The 15,272-nt window shown below is 50.9% G+C and overlaps 1 protein-coding gene across 1 annotated transcript; it reads left to right on the plus strand.

Annotated features, from left to right (window-relative positions):
* Positions 1-905: 905 nt before the first annotated feature.
* Positions 906-8,751, plus strand: LOC133345708 (homeobox protein not2-like). Its single transcript, XM_061556687.1, has 4 exons — positions 906-1,422; positions 6,625-6,708; positions 7,370-7,566; positions 8,455-8,751. Exons 1-4 carry the CDS (start codon positions 906-908, stop codon positions 8,749-8,751), a joined length of 1,095 nt encoding a protein of 364 aa, XP_061412671.1.
* Positions 8,752-15,272: the final 6,521 nt, after the last annotated feature.

Below are 15,272 nucleotides of genomic sequence, written 5' to 3' on the forward strand. Positions count from 1 at the left end.
CGATTATAAGACGCTTCGGAGAGTAAGACGCACTCCCCCCTCCCCTAACCTACCCCCCCCCCCCCCCGCGCAATAATTGTTGTTCCCGGTATCAAATGAAGGTATAGAAAATCACACAAACACACACACAGCGATCGGATTTAAAAGACAGAGCAGCAGCCCCAACGATTCGTGAGTCGTATCAATCTGGAGAATGCGGTATTCGCATCGATTAAAATAAAACGTGACGACCAATGCTTGATCGATCCACTGCTGGATGAAGGCTGCCCCCCCCCACGCCGGACCGTCGGTCGTGACGGTCGTTTCACCAAACTTCACCAAACGTCACCATACTTCACCATACTTCACCACACTTCACCATACTTCACCCACGCTGGCCTTGCACGTGTGCGCGAGGGGCGCCCCGTCTCTCGTTAGCATATGCTAATCCACTCAAAGAGCTCCCTGCAGTTCTGTGGGCCAGCTCGATGTGTCATTACATCAGCGGCATTGTTTCGAATCGGCCCCTGCAAATGTCACCCCCCGCCCCCTTCAACCTCACCACCAAACACCAACCACCCCCCGTGAATGTCCCACCTCCTCCTCCTCTCCTAGCACACCCCCCCCCTACCGTGAGTGTCCCACCTCCTCTGCCAACCCCCCCGCACCCACCACGCGAGACCACGTGCAATCGGAACATCTCACGGTGGCCGCATCACCTCATTTGAATGTCACAGTCGCGCCATATAAAGACGGTGGTGGCAGCACCCGCTTCCTTCAGGTCACTTTGGCTCGAGACCACAAACCCAAAAGCCTCGAAGCCTTTCGCCTCCTTCAACCCTCGACAGACAAGAAGCAGACACCGACCACCGCCTAACCCCCCCCTCCCCCCCGCTACATCCCCGTCCCTCTTCCACGGCTTCACGATGCAGGGCCCTTCGATCATCCACCGCGCCCTTGGAGGACCCTTCTATTACTCGGCTCTCGTGACTGCTCCGCCGATGATGCTGCCCCCGTCCGCAGCGTCTCAGGTCATGCACTTCGCGCGTCCGCTCCTGACCACTCGGAGTCACCCTCCGTCGCCTTCCTCTTCCCCGCTTTCCCCGGCACTCGCCTCCGCCGCCGCCGCTCTTCCATCGCCACCGCCGCCACGTCACCCTCGCCCGCCTGCAGCCGCCGAGGACACCTCGGCCGGGAAGAGACCCTCGTTCAGCATCGAGGCAATCCTCGCTCGCTCGTCCGACTTCGAGTCGAGGAGGGCACCTCGCGACCGCGCGGTCGCGGCGTGGACGAGGCCGGCACAAGCGGGGCCCAACTCGGGCACGCAAGCGCCTGGGTCCGCGGGCTACCTCCGAGGGGTCCCTCCGTCCCCCTTGATGTACCCCGTTTCCGCGCTGGGATACTACCCCTGCTCGTGCCACGGCACGGTCCTGCGCGGCCGCGGTGAGTGTCTTCCCCGTCGTCGTCATCTTCATCATCACCGTCGTCGTCATCTTCATCATCATCGTCGTCGTCGTCATCATCATCATCACCGTCGTCATCATCATCATCATCGTCGTCATCTTCATCATCACTGTCGTCGTCATCTTCATCATCACTGTCGTCGTCATCATCATCATCACCGTCGTCGTCATCATCATCATCACCGTCGTCGTCGTCTTCATCATCACCGTCGTCGTCTTCATCATCACCGTCGTCGTCATCTTCATCATCACCGTCGTCGTCGTCTTCTTCATCACCGTCGTCGTCTTCATCATCACCGTCGTCATCTTCATCATCACCGTCGTCGTCGTCTTCATCATCACCGTCGTCATCTTCATCATCACCGTCGTCGTCGTCTTCATCATCACCGTCGTCATCTTCATCATCACCGTCGTCGTCGTCTTCATCATCACCGTCGTCGCCGTCTTCATCATCACCGTCGTCGTCTTCATCATCACCGTCGTCATCTTCATCATCACCGTCGTCGTCATCTGCATCATCACCGTCGTCGCCGTCTTCATCATCACCGTCGTCGTCATCTTCATCATCACCGTCGTCATCTGCATCATCACCGTCGTCGTCATCTTCATCACCGTCGTCGTCATCTTCATCACCGTCGTCGTCGTCATCATCATCATCACCGTCGTCGTCATCTTCATCATCACCGTCGTCATCTTCATCATCACCGTCGTCGTCATCTTCATCATCACCGTCGTCACCTTCATCTTCACCGTCGTCATCTTCATCACCGTCGTCGTCGTCATCTTCATCATCACCGTCGTCGTCATCTTCATCATCACCGTCGTCGTCATCTTCATCATCACCGTCGTCGTCATCTTCATCACCGTCGTCGTCGTCATCATCATCACCGTCGTCGTCATCTTCATCATCACCGTCGTCACCTTCATCTTCACCGTCGTCATCTTCATCACCGTCGTCGTCGTCATCATCATCACCGTCGTCGTCATCTTCATCATCACCGTCGTCATCTTCATCATCACCGTCGTCACCTTCATCTTCACCGTCGTCATCTTCATCATCACCGTCGTCGTCATCATCTTCATCACCGTCGTCATCTTCATCATCACCGTCGTCGTCATCTTCATCATCACCGTCGTCACCCTTCTCTTCACCGTCGTCCTCTTCATCACCGTCAGTCGTCGTCATCATCATCAACCGTCGTCGTCATCTTCATCATCCACCGTCGTCGTCATCTTCATCATCACCGTCGGTCGCCCGTCTTCATCATCACCGTCGTCGTCATCTTCATCATCACCGTCGTCGCCGTCTGTTTCATCATCCACCGTCGTCGTCATCTTCATCACCGTCGTCATCTTCATCATCACCGTCGTTCATCATTCATCATCACCGTCGTCGTCATCTTCATCATCACCGTCGTCATCTTCATCATCACCGTCGTCGTCATCTGCATCATCACCGTCGTCGCCGTCTTCATCATCACCGTCGTCGTCATCTTCATCATCACCGTCGTCGTCCATCATCTTCACCGTCGTCATCTTCATCATCCGTCGTCGTCTTCATCGTCATCTTCATCATCACCGTCGTCGTCATCTTCATCATCACCGTCGTCGTCATCTTCATCATCACCGTCGTCATCTTCATCATCACCGTCGTCGTCGTCATCTTCATCATCACCGTCGTCGTCGTCATCTTCATCATCACCGTCGTCGTCGTCATCTTCATCACCGTCGTCATCTTCATCATCACCGTCGTCGTCATCTTCATCATCACCGTCGTCACCTTCATCTTCACCGTCGTCATCTTCATCACCGTCGTCGTCGTCATCATCATCATCACCGTCGTCGTCATCTTCATCACCGTCGTCGTCATCTTCATCATCACCGTCGTCATCTTCATCACCGTCGTCGTCACCTTCATCTTCACCGTCGTCATCTTCATCACCGTCGTCGTCATCTTCATCATCACCGTCGTCGTCATCTTCATCATCACCGTCGTCGTCATCTTCATCATCACCGTCGTCATCTTCATCATCACCGTCGTCGTCATCATCATCATCACCGTCGTCATCTTCATCATCACCGTCGTCATCTTCATCTTCACCGTCGTCATCTTCATCATCACCGTCGTCACCTTCATCTTCACCGTCGTCATCTTCATCACCGTCGTCACCTTCATCTTCACCGTCGTCATCTTCATCATCACCGTCGTCGTCATCTTCATCATCACCGTCGTCATCTGCATCATCACCGTCGTCGTCATCTTCATCACCGTCGTCGTCGTCATCTTCATCATCACCGTCGTCGCCATCTTCATCATCACCGTCGTCATCTTCATCACCGTCGCCATCTTCATCATCACCGTCGTCATCTTCATCACCGTCGTCATCTTCATCACCGTCGTCATCTTCATCATCACCGTCGTCGTCATCATCATCATCACCGTCGTCATCTTCATCATCACCGTCGTCGTCATCTTCATCACCGTCGCGAGTTTTCAGCAGCAGCGTTCAACACTTTCGGCCGCTAATAGTAACGTTAAAAAAGCAAAATGTGAGAAGATCTTGATGCTTGAAGGACACATCCACCTCTGGAAACTCGTTTATTATAAATATCATTACTGATGCTGCTGTTGCTGATGATGATTATCGGCAAGGTGATGCGTGTGGCGTTGCGGCAAATCTCGGAAGCTAAACGTGAACGAGCCCGGTTACTCGTGGTGAGCGCCGTTACTTCTAATGGGAGACGGCCCCTGGAATATCAGGGGTGTTGTAGACTCTGGTTGCGAAGTGGCTGTAGAGAGGTGGTGGTGGTGCAGCAAGCAAGAGATGTTTGAATCCATCTGTGCGGATATTGTAGTGTGTTATACTCGCGTATGCGTGTTGGGTTGTCTCCGAGTTCCCCGATTTCCTCCCACGCGAAGCCGAAATCTCATCAATGAAATTGGCCAAGCATCACAATGTGGCAGAGACCCTCCTGAAAAATAGCCTCGAGACTTGCCTGAAAACAAAAAGGGCATTACTGCGGTCATTCACGATGATCGATATATCGGTCATTCACGATGATCGATATATTGGTCATTCACGATGATCGATATATCGGTCATTCACGATGATCGGTATATCGGTCATTCACGATGATCGATATATCGGTCATTCACGATGATCGGTATATCGGCCATTCACGATGATCGATATATTGGTCATTCACGATGATCGATATATCGGTCATTCACGATGACCGATATATAGGTCACTCACGATGACCGATATATCGGTCATTCACGATGATCGATATATCGGTCATTCACGATGATCGATATATCGGCCTGTAGTCGCTGGAGGTGCTGCCTCCAGCTTGAAAAGGCTACAAACTCCACCCCGCGTTTTCCAGTCCCAGGCGATGCACAAAGGCAAGGGATGATGATGCTGCTGCTGCTGTTGCACCAGAGATGCTCAGCATCCGTGAGACCAGTTCTTCTGGGAAGCTGCACGGACGTCTGGTTGAGAATAAAAATGTTCTGATTGACAAAGCCACTGCCAGACCAGTTGCTACTCCCAATGCGCGTGCAACGTGATCATTAAAACAAATCCCGGTATGGATTTCGTAGCCGATTCAACCTGGAACCACGAGACGCCACTGTCTATGCCAACCAAAGGCTCATCACCCGGTCTGTTATAGTTTAATAACAGTTCATGGGCCCAGACTAGCCGTGTAATAAGACGGAAACCACCCTAAGCCCCCCCCCCCCCGTGCCAATCCACTGCTGGATAAGCTCCCCTCCACGCCCTGCAGTTCGCGAGGGTCACTTGACCATACTTCACCACGCTGGTCAGTCGGTAGTGCAGAATTCGCACATTACATTTGCTGCACCGCCATCTGCTTGCCCAATTACGGAGCAGAGCCGCGCAGCCGCTGCCGTGGACGGTGTTGAAGCCTGCCCCGAGCGCTGTCCAGCCTTCAGAATATTCCGCGCAAGCCTCCGAGATGTGACGAGAGAGAGAGAGATGGAGCGCATGCCGGCTGATTTACTCATCGGGCAGGACTATGTACATATAAGCCGTGCAATGCTTCCTCGTGTGTGACTTGTTCATCGGCTCAGTTGCATCATGGACACGCGCGTACTTTTCGAGCCGCGACAGTAAATGTATTTAATCAGGGAAGCGTTCGCGACTGCAGCGAGGATGTCGTAGTCATCATTCGTGTGACATTTTATATATATTCGGTGTATACACACCCGTCGGCGTGACTGGGCTTAGGTAGACACAGAACTCATGGAGCCTAGGAGATGCATGGACAGAATGGAGAGTTATGCACACAGCTCTACAATGGCATTCTAAATGTTGGCAAGAAGGGTTGAAACTCTTTTTTTCGATATGATAACGAAGGGTGGTATGCCACTTAAGTAAAAGCGTTAGAGTTAAGAATGATAATACAAAACAATCTGCGGTATTTTATTCAATTAATAAAAAATAAAATCGTTTACAGCCCTCTATGAATCCACTGTTAGATAAAGGGCTCCCACACTTTTCGGTTACGGGCGGTTGTGTGACCATACTTCACCGCAATTGGTAAAGGGGGGGGCGAGAGGGGGGAGCCAGAACCGCTTCAGATGTCACTCGCCACTGATGTTACTCGTGGCCGGGGATCGAACTTGGTTTCGCCGGGTTATCTTGCACGGTGCGTTAACCGCTGCGCCACCGCTCCACCCCCGGCCCTGGGTCGCGTGGATTGGTGAAGTAGCAACCCACGAGACGGGCACTCCGCGTATGTAGTTGGGAGGGAGAGTCGGCTGGGGGAGGGGAGTGGTTCTTCATCCTGCAGCGGATTGACTTCAGAATTAAAGATCCTCCGTGACTTTACCGAAAGAACCAAGAAGATGAATCCCTGCAGTCACGAAAGCTTTAAATCGAAGTTTAAATCCTCCGACGAGTTCGAGTACTTTTTTGTGCATTCGCCGTCGACTCCGGGCGCTACGAACCGTGCGTCTTGAGTTGAGCAGTGAGCGATATCTACGCTGGTCCCAAGGCATCCCCCGAGGTGGACTCAGCCTCAAATGAGTACCCAGTGCTGTGTGTAGTAAACATCGCCACAAGGGAGACAAAGGCGTCCGGGCGTGGCGTTGCCCTGCCCCCCCTCCTGCAATCCGCGCCCTGTCCTCCCCACCCTCTCGTGTGCGTGCCAGCAGCCGGCCTGAACAAGTGTTCGCCAAGCGGCCACTTGCCCCAACAATCTGTTCAGGCTCGACTGCGGCGCCTGGTGGCCTTTAGTGAGGCCCCTGACGTGCCCCCCTCCCCCCGCCCCCCCAGTTGCACGACAGACGTGACAACACCCACCCAGCCATTGTCGTAGTGCTCTCCAAACCCCGGTGGTATCAAACGCGTGGCGACACTCACGCTGATGTCTTCTCGGCGAAAGTGCTCCCCCACTCGCCCCCGTCCCTCGCAAAATGTAGTGAAGATCACGGATCGATTCTGGATTTGGAACCGTCAGCACGACTGTTGCATCAGTCGCGCTGTGACGGTTCCACCTGAAGACAGAAGCTTGTGTTGCCTCCGAAACGTCGTGATTTTTATTTTATTTTTTATTTTTTACTTTTGTTAATTTAAATGTTTTACCTACGTGACTTTAACGAAAAAAACCTAAGAATATCACTGATCGAATGTATATGAATGGTGGTGAGATCTTTGTCCTTTGCAGGGGATGCATACTTTTATTAATTTATATTTTTTTACCTACGTGACTTTACCGAAAACCCTAAGAATATCACTGATCGAATGTATATGAATGTTGGTGGGATCGTTGTCCTTTGCAGGGGATGCATACTTTTATTAATTTATATTTTTTTACCTACGTGACTTTACCGAAAACCCTAAGAATATCACTGATCGAATGTATATGAATGTTGGTGGGATCTTTGTCCTTTGCAGGGGATGCATGCCCGGCGCACCGCGCGGCTCTGCACGGCCCGTCGGCCCGTGCCCGAGGCAGCAAATCGAAGCGCCTGAGGACCATCTTCACGCAGGCGCAGCTGGAGCGCCTCGAGAAGGAGTTCGCGCGCCAGCAGTACATGGTGGGCACCGAGCGCTACTTCCTCGCCTCGTCGCTCCATCTCACCGAGGCGCAGGTACTGGCGCTCGCTCATCCTGCGAATGTCAATGCATCAAGGCCGTAGCCGTGGAGTCAACATTGGGGGGGACCAAATCTTCCAGGGGGTCTGGGGGTCCCCTCCCCCCCCCCCCCCCCCAGAAAAAAAAATCTAAATTTGAAAACGAATTTCCTGGCTAAAATATAAATAAAAAATCACTAACACGTAGGATGGATTTTTTTATTTACAATAATGTGTAATAGTGTATTGTATTGTATTACATTGAGCTGTTTTTTTATGTTTTACCTTTTCTTGTTTCATTGTATGAAATGGCAGAGATTAGGGATTAATGAAGTACAACCATAACCACAATCATATAAACAGAAATCTATTTTACAGCAATATTTTGGGGGGACATTTTGAGCATATATGAATATTGGGGGGGGGGGGTATGTGTCCCCCCCCCCACAATATGTGTCCCCCCAAATATATATTATAATGACGGCCTTGAAGTGTATTCATTCATCGACCAATGCGTGTGGTAGTGGGGCGGTTAACGCGCTGCGCTACGAATCCGGGGGACCCGAGTTCACGGGCAACACCGGTGACGATCATCTGAACCGGTTCTGGGCCTCCCCGAGGTCGACTCAGCCTTAAATTAAGTACCTGGTGTGGCGTGTAAACATCGCCACTGGGGAGTCAAAGGCGGCCGGGCGTGGTGCTGGCCACCCACCTCTCCTCGTGTGCCGTGCCGACCTTCATAGGTGCTCGCTAACAGCACTTGCTCCTCCAGCCTGTCAAGGCTATACGGGGGTTGGACGGGTCTTTGTCTTTGCGGGGAGCGAGAGAGCGCAACGGTTGTCGCGCCGAGCTCGATTCTCGCTCACGACCACCGCTCTCAAACCTCGTCCCCCCGCGCGCGTGCAGGTGAAGGTTTGGTTCCAGAACCGACGCATCAAGTGGCGCAAGCAGAGCTTCGAGCAGCAGCAGGCGCGCCTCGCCAAGCTGGGTCTGGCCCCGCTGCCCGCCCCGACCCCAGCCCTGGTCTCGGGCCAAATCCAGATGGGGACCTCAACTCCGGTAGCCGCCCAGATCCCCGGGCCCTCGACACACGACGTGGGCAGCGGTAGCGGCAGCAGCAGCGGCGGCGGCAGCGGCAGCGAGAGCGACGCGGAGTCGGAACGGGCGTCGCCGCCACTTACCGGCGCATCGCCCCGTGATTGAGGCGGAGGAAGATGGGGAGCAGGGGGGGGCAGGGGGGGGCGTTGGGAGGAAGAGGAATGGGGGGGGGGGCGTGATGAGAAGTGACGCGTGCACTTGTGCCACTTGGGCTTAGAGTTCCCAGACAGGCGCCTTTGGAGAATCTCATCGTTTCCGTTCTTGGTCTTCATGTGTTGCTGCTGCTGCTTTCGCTTCTTCCTATTCACATTCATGCTTTGAGTTCATCTTCAACTGCTGCTGCGGCTTCATTGTCTTCATCTTCTTTGATCGCATCATCGGCTCCTTCTCCATCATTGTCTCCATTGCTCAGTTTCTTATTCAGCTGCTTCGGCAGTTGCCTCTTGAGCTACTTTTTTAACGATATCTTATTTGGCTTGTTTGTTTGAATTCATCAACTGCTTCTCCAACGTCTTCTATCTTAATGTTTCTTTTATTCCACTGCTTGATGTTCAACATCCGCTTTATCGTCAGCTTCATCTTCCTGCTCTATCTGTCAGTGTCTATTTATCGTCACCTTACCAACTTACGTTGCCTCCTCTCTCCTAATTTAGCTGCTGCAAGAATCTGCGTTATTTGTGCGCGTGTTGAAGCTTCTCTCGCTCCGTACGCAGCCCGTCGGGCTCCTCGTAGGTGCGGACATTGGGACCCAAACAAAGCCAAGGCAAACGGTTCCTCCTCAAGATGCCTCAAAACCTTTGATTGCAGTCCCACCAACCAAACTATTTCTTCATTCTCAGCGTCGCATTGGACCGTAATAGCCTTAATTGCCTTCAGTATTTCAACGTATACTTTATTGCGTCCTTACTGTTTTTTTTTAACCCGTGAACATACATCTGTGTATATGTATATCCCATAGAGGTAGCAGAACATACCCTCCGTTGAACGGAGGGGTGTACATATTGTATATTATAGTTGCTATTATTACTACAACTACTACAGACCTACTCCGACTGTACCTGCTATCTTGTGAGTTAATTAAATAGAACAATGTCGTGGTGCATTGTGGGCAGGCCGAGCTTACAATCTTTGTAACTGCTGCATTACGTGTGCGTTTGTTTTATACTGCAGATTAATAGTAATAAATATAGTTGATTCTACCTGCGTATGTGTGTTTCTATAAGCAAAGTAATGTTCCATCATGCATGAACAATGTGTTGAGGATTGTTATGATTATTATTACAAAGACGATATTTCGCCTTGACACAAAGCACGCATGTCATTTGCTTCACGACAACACTGAGTTCAAACGGCCACGTAAATCGATTGTCGCCCAGCCTTGGTCTGTCCACTGCTCGATGAAGACAATTCCCCCACCGCAGTCTCCATCCTTCACGCTACCGCGATGATGCAGAAATTCACCTCGCTCATCCACCTGCGCTGATCTTGTCGATCCGTTTCCGCGGCGGTCGTTCCATCCTTCAGCTGCCATTCCGTCACCAGGCTCCTTCAGTCTGGCACTGACTTGACGTTGTGGTGGTGGTGGTGGTGGCAGTGGTGGCTGGTGGCGGCGGCGGCGAAGAAGCTGGTGACCACTCAAGACTTGAGTAGCTGTGCTGGATATTTTGTGTGTGTGTGTGTGTTTAGTTGTCCTTCCCCCGCACCTCCGATTAGCATGGTGAATCATCATCATCATCATGCAGGAAAGCGCGTTCGCTTTGTCATGCCGAGCCTATACACTTTGTAAAGGCGCAACCCTGCAATTGCTCGCTGTCGCCACTGCTGGCCAAATGGCGTCCACTCAGAAATATAATCTTAATGTAGATTGAGATGAGATGAAGATGTCCAGAGGAAGCTCCAGAGAGCACCCCTACATCGTAGTTTGGCCTACTCTTCCACGCTGACTAGACGTCTCGGAGAAGTGGGGGAGTTCCCACGCTTTACCCCACCACACGCGGCCTGCCCAACGACTCACCGTGGTGTGCACATTGACAGCACTTCCTGCAAACTGCTGGGTGGCCCCAGGCGGTGGTTGGGATTTGCTTTAAATAAAAATGTCGTTGCGCATTTTCTTGGTTCTTTCGGTAAAGTCACGTAGAAGGGAAATAATTAAATAATACAACTAAAACATAATACAATTAAAACGACGTTTCGGCCACAACGCAAGCAGCCGTCCTCAGGTGAAGAACAGGGCTGTCGGAAAGAGTTCATTCAGACGCTGTCTTTCCGACAGACCTGTTCTTCACCTGAGGACGGCTGCTTGCGTTGTGGCCGAAACGTCGTGAGAATTGTATTGAAACGTCAGCCAATTGCATTCATTATTTGCTTATCAGTCAATGTTAAGTAAGCATTTCGTCAATCGGGCTAATTATTGTGAGTTGTGTATATCTATACAGGGGGCCCAAAAGTCAGGACTCAAAATGTTATTTAATGTATCTTACACTGGCATTAAGTATAATAAACAGTTTATTCATCATCTTAATATTGTAGCTGTTATCGTTACTAATATCCTGTGGGGTCAACTCAAATAGGTATTTTACAAAACTCGACCGAGACCCCTGAATAAATTTAGACGAAACATAATTGATTCATGTTCAAATGTTGCACACCCGTAACCTTTAAACAAAGTTCTACATGTATTTAAAAAAGAGACTTCACGCACGCATTAAATGTCAATTGAAGTCAGTTTGAACATCTGTTTTTTTTTAATAAATGAAATAAGCTCATCTGATTTGTTAAAGTAAATAACCCTATGTGTCCTGACTTCTGGGCCACCCTGTATAATGGTACGCCGAACTGGGACCCTGTGGCATCAAGAAACCGTCTTTGGCTGAAAGATCGACAGTTCAACAACATTGCTTCAAACACACCTGACCCTTATAACAAAGGTGGTTGAGTTAGATCGCGTAAGTATAAATGTGTCGCAACCCTTCACCACCCGACACAGACAACTAGTAAGGGATTTGTCACGTAAACGAAAACGCCAATTAGCTACTACTTCAGCCCACTGGTGTGTTGGAGAGTATATCCACAACATTTACATCGATTTTCCAAATCGCCCGATGATGCTGTATGTAATTACTAGCAAAACGTCGTACTCAAATTGTAAATGTGGATTTGCTCTCCAACACACCATGGGCTGAAGGAGTAGCTAATTAGCGTTTTGTTTACATAACAAATCCCTTACTAATTGTCTGTTTTTTTTTGGGGGGGGGGGTAGAGGGTTACGACACCTTTATACTTACGCGATCTAACCCAAAGACCTTTATTATGAATAATATTGGTGGCGAAAGCCTCCGTGTTAATCCTGACTCTTCTGATGAGACACTGTGTGTCGAAACCGGACAGACATACGGACAGACGGACAGACGTAGTGACTGGAACGAAGACACACGGCCGGAGGGACACACCATGTGCCCGGATATTGCAACAAGTAGCCTCTGGGCTGCCTTTAGAAGAAATAACCAAGTACTAATTTGGCTCAAGCCGAGACTAATGTGACTTCAGAAAAGCGATTACTCGTAAAAATGAAGAGGCGGCCCATCACGTGAATTAATCGTTCAGTACATGGTCACGTGCGTCCATTCATTCGCCGAGATTGCGTTGAGAGCCCACCGCTAATTACAGCGACCAGGGGAAGATTTAGAAGAGGGCACCAGGGTGGTGGCTGTGCAGTGGGGGGAGGGAGGGGAGAGTGCCTTTGTGTTTGTGTGTGTGGAGGAGGCTCGTGAAGGACGCTGCTACTGGGCAGTTGGAGGCAGTCGCCCTCCAGCAACAACGTGGGGCAGAGGAGCGACGCTCACAACAACGAGCGGAGCGCCGGGTGGCTAAAAGACAGAAAGTTGGCACAGTAGGGGGTCACAGGTGATGCATCAGCCAGTCATCTCGGTCATCTTAGTTAGTCGACCCGTGGTACCTGCTGGGTCTGTCCCGAGACCTCCTGACAGCGGGCGTGCGACACTTCACGTGGCCTTACAGTGCATCTAGCCTGGCACAAGCGCCGTGGAGATGTCACCGCCAGTTAGTGGCGAATGGCATTTGTTGTTGTGCGTGTGTGCGATTTGTGTAGGTGGAGCGGTGGCGCAGTGGTTAACGCGCTGCGCTACGAAACAGAATCAGATCGGAAGTTTATTTCCCGAGTAAAGCCCCATTGAGCTTTTTCTAGGGCGACTCGGCCGGCAGACAACATCAACGCCTTCCAAAAATCCGGCGACTCGAGTTCGATTCCCGCTCACGATCACGAGTAGCGGCTGCCGCGTGTAAACATCAGCACGGGGAAATAAAGGCGGCCGGGCGCGGTGCCGGTTAGAAAACCCCTTCGTGCTGCTGTGCCCGCCTTTGTTGAGGCTCGCTAACAGCACTTGCCCCAACAGTCTGCACGGCTATATGGGGATCTTTGCCTTTTGCATGTGAACCTTATGGCGGTACCTCGAGGTCACCCATAGTGCCCCGGCTCTCGCACAATGTCCGTGCTGCAGCCACGTTCAGTCTGTTGATGGTCGGCGATGCGGCAATCGACTCATCTCGACGAGCTGTACACGATGCAACTATTCAAAGTTGAATTTTTCGGTAGCGGATTTTTGTATGCCGATGTTCGGCGTTTCGACATCGATTTCGGATTGATTGGTACCCCAGTCGCGGAGTTAACAAAAATTGTGTCCCAGAAATAAAGTATGTAATTGCCTCGGCAACTTTGTATTATTTGGTACCCGGGGTACCACCATAAGGATCATGTGTTATTGTCCTTCGAGTGCGAGTACTTATACATGAGTACACGTACAAAGATCCCCCGGATAGCCTTTAACAAGCTGTTGGGGAAAGTGCCATTGGCGAATACCCAAGGACGTTATTGACTTTCCCACGATGCAATTCATCACTCAGATTCGTTAACATTTCCTCAAATCGGTTCACACGATTTTTTTTTTTCAACTAAGCGTTTAATCGATACTCAGTGTCTACTCATGAACAAAACTAACGCAGCGCTGCTCATTTTTCAACTTTCCTCAGGGATGCCCCAGCTCCTCACGAAGCCACACAATGTAAAAGTGCATCCTCTGATTATAAAGTCCTATCAATTCTCCCTCCACTCTGTCTGCGTTTAAAGGGGGTTCGTTGGCCGATACGTCCACCGAATAAAGAGATGTGTTATGAGTGTTCTTGTGCGACTGAAGAAGGCAGCGAACTGGGTTTTTTTTTGGGGAAGTGGGGGGCGCAGAGAGGTACAGAGTGTGGTGAGGGTTGAAGAATATGATGATGAGAAGCAGGTGGTGGAACAGGATGAGAGGGAGATGAGAGCAGAAGATGGAGGAGGAAGAAGAAGATCAATTATTTAACCTGAATGCGAATCTTCGTAAGTCGAGTGTTCGTAAGTTGGAGCCTGCCTGTATTCTCCCTCTTGCAAGTCACCGTTAATGAAGAATGCGCGCGGTGAGTGTCTTTTTTTTCAACGCAGTGAGGGCGAGAGAGAGAGACAGAGAGACTTTGACTTTCAAACAACTTTTATTGCCGCCAGCAGCAAAAGCACTGGAGGCGATTTCGATCTGAAATACACAAAGTCACCAGCAACACAAATGAAATATTAACGCTACAAATCCACGCGCTGTGGCGCTACAAGCACCGCGCACAACACGAAAGAAAAGTCACGTGGTGGCTGTGGTTGTGGTGGTCATCGCGCACGCCACGGTGACGAGCGAGCGCTTCAGAAGGTGAACGTGAGGGTGCCGTGCACGCTGGTGCAGAGGGAGAGACACAGAGAGAGAGAGAGAGAGCGGGGGAGCGGGGAGGACGATGATAACTTTTATGAGCGCCCAAGAGTTCTGTCTGCGTTCACAAGGGAGCTTTGTTCGCGGAGCCGAAAGACGCCGGGAATCCACGCGACTTACCCCCCCCCCCCCCCCCCCGCTGCTATTGTATCCATCCTGCCGTAATGAGGGAGAGGGCTGCCGTGGAGCGGCATGTTTGTGTGTCTCGCTCGCTCTAGACGCCTCGGGGCCGGTGCCTGGCTCAGCAGCGCCGTAATTGGCTCTCTCGCTTCCTCTGTTATTGTGGCGTGCCAGGCGGAGTGACTCACTCTCTCTCTCTCCCCCCCCCCCCGTCCACGCTACTAATCTCTTTCTAATGAGCAAATGTTTAATCGCGATGGGTGGAACATGAGATTTGTGAGGATCCGATCGCTCACGCTGCCCTCTCTTGCTCTTCCTCCCGTCTCCCCCTCTGGTCCCAACCTCCCCCACTCATCCCATCTTGACGTTAGAGAACGGCTCAATAAATATAATAATAATAGCACACACCTCCTTGTCAATCAATCCCAAAAAAAACCACTATAAACTATACGCTTAGTTCTTTTGGTAAAGTCACGTAGGTAAAAAATGAAATTCAAATTATTTTTTTATTAATTTTAATTTCATTTTTTTCCTACGTGACTTTACCGAAAGAACTAAGAGTATGAATCCTTGCAGTCACGAAAGCTTCACATCTAGAACCACTATAAACTATTTTTATTTTACCTGGTAGAGCCCACTGAGCTATGTAGCCCTTTTTTTCCCAGGAGCGACCTGGCTATCACGCATGCAAGCTCCACGAAGTGG

The sequence above is a fragment of the Lethenteron reissneri genome, chromosome 22 (assembly GCF_015708825.2).
Source record: "Lethenteron reissneri isolate LAM-NWPU_2019-01 chromosome 22, ASM1570882v1, whole genome shotgun sequence".
NCBI lineage: Eukaryota > Metazoa > Chordata > Hyperoartia > Petromyzontiformes > Petromyzontidae > Lethenteron > Lethenteron reissneri.